The 8392-nt window shown below is 31.5% G+C and overlaps 1 protein-coding gene across 1 annotated transcript; it reads left to right on the plus strand.

Moving 5' to 3' along the window:
* Window positions 1-4078: 4078 nt before the first annotated feature.
* LOC109341416 (probable arabinosyltransferase ARAD1) lies at window positions 4079-7685 on the plus strand. The gene is made up of 2 exons (XM_019579319.1): window positions 4079-5286; window positions 6953-7685. The coding sequence occupies exons 1-2, from the start codon at window positions 4333-4335 to the stop codon at window positions 7487-7489; spliced, it is 1491 nt and encodes a 496-aa protein (XP_019434864.1). The 5' UTR covers window positions 4079-4332; the 3' UTR covers window positions 7490-7685.
* The last annotated feature ends 707 nt before the right edge of the window (window positions 7686-8392 follow it).

Below are 8392 nucleotides of genomic sequence, written 5' to 3' on the forward strand. Positions count from 1 at the left end.
CAAGGATAATAATATCATTTGTCACGCGGTTTGTTGTTTGTTGAATTCTCTTCTTCACAATCATGTTGTTTCTTATGTTTAATCGTTAATTTTTTCATTCCTTTTGTTGCGTGTTTTAGAAACACCTGGGTAGTGGTTTGGTTATTGCTTGAAGATCGGATGGAATATGGTCAACACCATATTCATTATGTAAATTATATTCTCCTTGGGATTAGGATGGGGTTCTCGGGTAAAATGAACATATATGAGTTTAGTTCATATGTAAATTATATCATTATAGTTATGTTTACAAAATCTAATGAATTGTATGTGGGTTATTTTGTTGAAGATTAATCTTTCTTTTGTTACCCTCTACCTGTGTGTTATTCTGGTATAATGGAGTTCCTACACATCATACCTGTTGTATCATTGTTAAATTTTTTACTAAATAAATCTTACAATCACTTGAAAGATAACATCATTGTTATGAAATTTGTTATGTTGTATATTTGTATATTTTTCCTAATTTGAAGGTGACTGATAACTGAATATATGTTACATCGTATAGTTATAACAAATTTTTTATACTTCCCTCAGTTTTTACCTTTGTGACGTGTTTTTTTCTGAAATAAACTTTCATTTCTTCTTTGTATTTTACCAGGTAATAATGGAATCATCGATGAAGTCGAATCCATTTGGTGGAAGTTATTTGCCTCATTCCTGGAACTATTATTTTCTGTGTACCTTTACATATTAACTATTGGTCTCATGTACTTTACACAATTTTAAATTCTTTACATTATCTTTAATGGTTAGTTGGTTACATAGTCAATATGTTTTACACTATGAATATTATATATTTGTGTTCTGATGTATGATTTATATTTAAGTGTTTTGAACATACATCAAAATTAATGTGACTCCGGGTAACAATCAACTGAATTGAAAGAACAAATATACTTTTGTCAATAATTATCTATATATTTCATTTCATTTGATCAAGTTATTACACAATATTACTAATATATCATTTAATATGATTGGTGATTATGTTGTTTTAAACATGCCTAAAAAAATCAACCTATTTCATGTATATGCATAAGTAATATATATGTTCTTAACTATGTTGTAAAAAAAATTGTCTAGTGCGTATGCACGGGTAACTTCTAGTTATTTTAAAAAATGATTCATTAAGCCAAAGAGATTGGTTAGATAGACCAAGTTACCGATTTTATGAGCAAAATAGTCAAGTCAAACTGATCCATACCGATTTTAGTTCATAGACAATCAATTGAGCAACTTCAACCAGTTTAGTATCCATTCTAGATTAGACTAGTCAATCTAATCGAATTCAGTAACATTGCATTTATTGCAACTTGCACCTTCTGATCCTCGGTCCTAGATCCGTCACTATTCTTAAGATAACTATACTATATATGAGAGGTATCCTACAATCTTCAAACTCAAGTGAACGAGCTACTAACATATGCTCTTAATTTTCTGAATGTTCATCTCAAAATTCACATCCACAATGAACGAGAAACAGTGTACTTTACACTGGGGCTCCCAATGTTTGTTGGAGATGGCAAAAAATGCTAAGTAAATTGTGATCCTCGATTTTGTGAAATCCCATGCAATGAAACAAACTTATCTACGAACAATCTCACGGATGGTTCAACCATGTAGGTGGTTTTCAAGGATGGGGATCACCTGTCCCAGCTTGGTGTCCCCATTCCTTTCCCGATCCACTCATATATTGATATATGGAATTAATATATTATTTTAATAAAATAAAAATAAATTGAGGTGTTATTTTTGACTTGTTGACAAACATTGATTGGTTAGGGACATGTGATAGGAACTTTTATGGGATTGACTATCCAGTTCCGGTTTTCAAAGGCAGAAAATGAGGAATAGAATAATGGTCTCTTAATGAGTGTTCTTAGGACACTAATTAATAAAGCAATATAATAAAGGTCTTATTATAATAATAATAATAATAATAATAATAATAATAATAATAATAATAATAATAATAATAATAATAAAAAATGTATTGGAAAACTAAATACATTAGTTCTTAAATATTAAATTTATCATTTTCAAAAAGAAGTAAATTTTTTCCACCTCAACTAATGTTTTTGGGCAGGTTGTTAACTTTCATCGTAAAATAAAAAATAATGAAAATAAATGAATAGAGAGTTTTTATGCTAAATCTTCTCCCACAACAATAAAAAAACATGTTATATTAATTTAAAAAAATTTAAAAAATTTATTACTATTTTTATTTTGTAAGATATGATTGGAACTATAGATATTTATTCAAAAATAGATACCTTGAAATTCAAAGTGAACCAAAGGCTAACATAACTTGACAGGCACGATTTGCTACCTTCCCCAGGTAATGTTGTCCTCACGTAGAAGGAATAGGCCATTATTGTCTCATGATTCAATTTTTTATTTCTTTAGGTAAATGGTCATGTATCGAATGTAACGTAATATTAATTTTAGAGTAAATTACACTTACACCCCTGAGTTTTAATGAAATTACATAAATTATTTCTCACTTTTTTATACCTACACATACCTCCCATAATTTTTATACTTTCATTACACTGCTGACCACCCCTGCATAAGAAATAAGTGTAATATTTTAAACAAAAAATGTGATAAACGTAATTAAGTTAAACAAAACATGATATATTGTGACAAGTCCAAATAATATATGAGTCAATATTTCTTTATTATTTTTGGTTCGTTATTATAAGAGCGATTATAAGAGCAATTTAAATAATATCTTTAGAATTGTTGATGCATTTTGTAACAAAAAATAATAAAGATACATTGATTTGTATATTATCTAGACTTGTCTACACAATATATCATGTTTTGTTTAACTTAATTGCATTTATCACATTTTGAATTGTTGATGCATTTTCTAACCAAAAATAATAAAGATACATTGATTTGTATATTATCTAGACTTGTCTACACAATATATCATGTTTTGTTTAACTTAATTGCATTTATCACATTTTTTGTTTAAAAGATTACACTTATTTCTTATGCAGAGGTGGTCAGTGTAATGAAAGTATAATAAAAACTAGGGGAGGTTTGTGTAGGTGTAGAAAAGTGAGGGGTAATTTTTGTAATTTCACTAAAACTCAGAGGATGTGAGTGTAATTTACTCTTAATTTTAATGAGTTTTATTATGTTCGGCGTTTGGACTGAGTTTAAGGAATCAATAATGAAATTATAATAACACTAAAATTGATTAATTTAAAGAAAAATTTATATATATATTTTTCAATACAAAATACCAATTTCAAGCTTCTTAAGTCAATCTTATATACTAATACATTTAATATAACAAAACATGTCTTACCAGTTACCACTTGCCAACAAAAGATGCCAGTCTTATTGATTTGATCTTTAAATCATTTATTCTTTTCAAGTTGATCCTATAACTTTTTGTTTTATTTTGGTCATATCAATGAATTTTTCTTATGACAAGTCACAATTTTCATCTGTTTTTGAGTTCAAAAAGTAAAGGTCTACTTTATCTATTAGTTTTGTGGAACTACATTTAAAAGAAGGATTTAAGGCTATAAATTTAATAGAAAACAACTTATATTGTAAATATGAAACTGAAAATAACTTAAAAGGACCAATTAAAAGATAGAAAATAACATACAAGACTTATTGTAGCAAAAGAAACTTATAGTACCAACATAAAAACAAAAAATAAGTTAGAGGATAAATTAATTGTTTTTGCATATGTGGAAATTGAAAGCTTTTTTGGTTTAACAAAGGTTCATTATAAAATATTAATATTTTTTAGTATATATAATTATCTCTCCAAATCAGTATTGTTTTTAAGATTCGAAGTTCCTTGCCTCACTTTGAATTGAAAGTTTGATAAAGAATAGTTTGATTCAGTTGCATGAATTAGACCAAAAATAGTGGAGACTTCTAAGCTTGGTAGAACGCTTCAACTGTTAGACCCTATTCCCACGCTTGCTTCTTCTATTCCAACTTTTACAATATCACTAAATACACACAAGAACATAGAGAAACTATATAGTTACATACATAAAGAATCTTCATTTCAGCATCAAAGATTCCAAGGCAACAACAACCTTATTTGAACCACATCTTTTTTGGGTTTTGTTGGATTTTCTAATCTGTTAGGTGGATATTGGTTGCAGGGTCATTGTCACAATGAGATTTTTTGGTGTAATGCTATGTTCTGTCCTATAGCTTTGAATGTTTTGTTTGCTATGTGGTTATGTTTATTTAGAATAACAAAGTTGAAGGTGTTTTCAAGTATTGAGTTCTTGGAATGCTATTAAAATGGTTGAGAGAAATGTGTCTTCTGCAATCAAAATTGTTTCTCGGAAATCCTTGTTATGCTTCTTTTCAATGACGATTCTCTTTTTTATGATCACTTGGTTGTTTGTTCTGCATTCAACAAGTTCTGAGGATACTCCCCTTTCCATTGATCATAATTTGTTACCCAATTCCAAGCATTTCTCTACCTTTGATGATTCAAGTTCTGTGGCGAAAGATCAGATTTCGGAGTCCTCAATCGCGAACCGAGCAATCCTCCTCGTTGACAATGAAAATGTAGAAGCAAACTACAAGACTAAACAAATACCTGAAACAAATGATAATGTGAAATGCAGCAGCATGCATGCAAAAGTTGTTCTCAAAGTTTTTATGTATGATTTACCATCAGAGTTTCATTTCGGACTCTTGGATTGGAAACCTGAAGGGAAAAGTGTTTGGCCTGATATCAAAACAAAATTACCCCATTACCCTGGTGGTTTGAATTTGCAGCATAGCATAGAGTATTGGCTTACATTGGATATTCTTGTTTCAGAACTACCTGAATCAGCCTCCAATTCTAGGACTGCAATAAGAGTTCACAATTCAAGTGAAGCTGATATTATATTTGTGCCATTCTTCTCTTCTTTGAGCTATAACCGATACTCGAAAATGAACAAGGTACTGCAAGATAAGTTAGTGAAGTATCTGACAGCTCAAGAGGAATGGAAGAAGTCAGGGGGAAGAGATCATTTGATCTTAGCTCACCATCCAAATAGTATGTTAGATGCAAGAAAAAAGTTGTGGCCTGCTACATTCATACTTTCGGATTTTGGAAGATATCCTCCAAACATAGCCAATGTTGAAAAGGATGTGATTGCACCTTATAAACATGTGATCAAATCCTATGTGAATGACTCTTCCAGCTTTGATAGCCGCTCAACTTTGCTGTACTTCCAAGGAGCAATAAATAGAAAAGATGTATGTTCCTGTCTGCTTAATATCTTGGTTTAGTTTTTGCTTTATCTTTTAAGACGAATAAGTCTTTACTTCCAAAACTCATAAGTTAGAGAACCCTATGGTTCTTAGTTCTTACCATATTGATATGAGTAGGATCTGGTATTCTGTTTCAAGATTTCCTTTGCAGCTGGTCAATTGCTTTAATTTTTGGTACCACCAAGGGTATCCCTCACCTTTTGGTAAGGAACTAATTCATTTCGGGGTGCATGGCTGCCCCTCCCAACAAGTGTCGCATCCGGGAAGCGAAACTTTAACCTTTTGGTTGTTTTGGGATTTAGCGGGGTCTTATATTATTAGACCAACACATTGTTGGTGGTCAATTGCCTTATTGGCCAATCTTATATGAGATTGGTCTATTCTCTTAACAAAACAAAAAATGATGGCCAAGTGCATGAGGCTCCCACCCAGTGAAGTCTGGGAGAGAGTAAATATACACAATCATGCCCCAAGAGGAGAGAGGCTATTCCTAGGATATGAATTCGTGACCTCATAGTCACTAAGTAGAAATCTAACGTTGCATCGAAGCTCACCTTCGTCTATAAGCTCCTACCTGGTGAAGTCTTGGGAGGGTAGATATACCCAGTCATATCCTGCAAGGAGGGATACTATTTCTAGGATTTGAACTCGTACCTCATAGTCACTATGTAGAAACCTAAGCTCACCTTCGTCTATTCTCATAACAATGGACCTTAAATTCCAAGATTGGTCAAATTTGATGAGAATATCTAGATGTTCTTGGAGATTGGTCATTCTTGCACTCAAGTCCAGTCTCATATATGATTGGCAATCTGAAAAGGCAATTGATAAGCTACAGATTTTGTTTTCTTAGCATATATCTTTTGCTTTGACACATATCTATTTTGATTTTCTTAGCAGCATGTACCTTTTGGTTCTGTTTTTGTATTTGTTTTTCAATGGCTTTATCTGGATTTTGTTTTTTCGATGCATGTTAACTTTTGCTTTGATACATAGCAGCATCCTCTCTTTTTTATCAGCATTTCTCTTTTAGTTATCTTAGCAGCATCCTCTTTGAAGTTCTTTTCTGTGTTTTTCGTCCATGAATTGAATGTTCTACCCAGTGCTTTAAGTAGCAGTAACAGCTGCGGTTACATTTTATTTACCGCAGCAGAAATTGCGGTTGCGGATTCTAATTTAAAACACTGGTTATACCTAATGTCATGGTGTGTCTACTGTTCTTGTTTGATAAATTTGATGTGAGTGTTATTTGAATGGAATTCACATCAGCTATACACTAAAAGATGTGTTCTTTGTATAACTCATAATTACCCAGTACACAATATCCGTACGGTGAATGTAGGATACATAGGGTAAATAAGAGAATTATATAAGTGTGATATAACTCTTCTTCTAGAAAACTTCTCATACATTTGTTTTAATGACAGAAAAACAAAGTTTTCCGAAAGTTATTGAGAATGATTATCAAATAACTTCATTAATTGAGGAATGTCTAGTAGAAAAGGCACAATATTTTGCAAATTAAACACTCATTTTCTTTCTAATGGGATAAAGACTCGGTTGTTGTTGTTTCTTTTGCTAGTTAACCTTTTGAAATTGTTATACTTTATTAATTTCAATTGTCCTAAACTTGAGTTTTTCTCATGCTCAGGGAGGTCATGCTAGGCAACAGCTATATTCTCTCTTAAAAGATGAAAAAGGTGTGCATTTTTCATTTGGAAGTGCTCAAAGAGATGGTATTAGGAAAGCTACTGAAGGCATGCAATCTTCCAAATTCTGCCTTAACATTGCAGGTGATACCCCATCATCAAATCGATTATTCGACGCCATTGTTAGCCACTGTGTTCCTGTTATCATAAGTGATGACATTGAACTTCCATATGAAGATGTCCTTGACTACACCAAGTTCTGCATATTCGTTCGTACAAGGGATGCTCTAAAGAAAAAGTTTCTAATAAATTTCATTACAAGTATTGGTCGAGATGAATGGACTAGAATGTGGAACAAGTTGAAAGAGATTGAGAATTTTTTCGAGTTTCAATTCCCATCTAAGGAAGGTGATGCTGTCCAAATGATTTGGCAAGCTGTTGCACGTAAGGTTCCTTTCATTAGATTGAAAATGAATAGATCTAGAAGGTTTTTCAGGTCTCTTCATGGTAAAGGCATGGGTCTTAAATCAATACTTTAAGAATGTCTTTTTCTTTGGAGCTGTGTACTATGGATTTGTCAAGTTTTGCCTTTTGTAGTGTGAGAATATACCTTTTCACATTACTTATTTTGATATTTATTATGTAACATTCATGTTAGAATACTCAATACAAGAAATTGGATTTAGGCATTGTAGTTCAGGTCATGGTTGGTCTTGGGGTGACGATGAAAATTAAGTGCTTCAAAATTTGCGAAGTTTTAAATTATGGTTGTGTTCTGAGACTTGCAAAATTGTTAAAAAAATAATGTTGATTTAGCTACAAGGTATAATATGGTTTGGGAAAGATATATTTGTGGATTTAAAAATGATCACGGACTCAATTAGATAAACCGGTTGTGTTTTGGCATAAATATGGTTTGTAAAAGACCAGAAACAATGAGTTAAACCAGTTAAATTTGTAGTTGTACCCTTAATTCTTAAGGATTTGTTGATGAATTCAGTTTTGGAAGGGAAAATGAAGAATGAATTTTAGAGTCATCTTTCATATATGTATTTTATGACTTTCAGCCATTTTCTTTTCATGTATTCCCTCTTAAATTCAACTCAAAACCTAAATAAAAGTATATGTTGGGCTTCCGTGCTTCAATCTTCTGTCTCTATTTCGCAACATGACTTTGTCTTATGGCTAACTACTCAAGATAGACTTTGGTTTCTTATGGGTAATGATATTTTTGTTTTATGTGACGCTGCTCACGATTCTAAGAGCCATATATTTTTTTTATTGTGAATTTGCTATAGCTTCTTTTATTATATATATATTTTTTTGGTACTACCAAGTATTAGGAAATTTAGATCAATTTCTCTTCTTTGTATGATATAAAATGGGCACTTGTGGAAGCGACAAATGTATAAAAAGATAGAGATGAGTAGAAGCATAACATC

The sequence above is a fragment of the Lupinus angustifolius genome, unplaced genomic scaffold, assembly GCF_001865875.1.
Source record: "Lupinus angustifolius cultivar Tanjil unplaced genomic scaffold, LupAngTanjil_v1.0 Scaffold_461, whole genome shotgun sequence".
Classification (NCBI taxonomy): domain Eukaryota; kingdom Viridiplantae; phylum Streptophyta; class Magnoliopsida; order Fabales; family Fabaceae; genus Lupinus; species Lupinus angustifolius.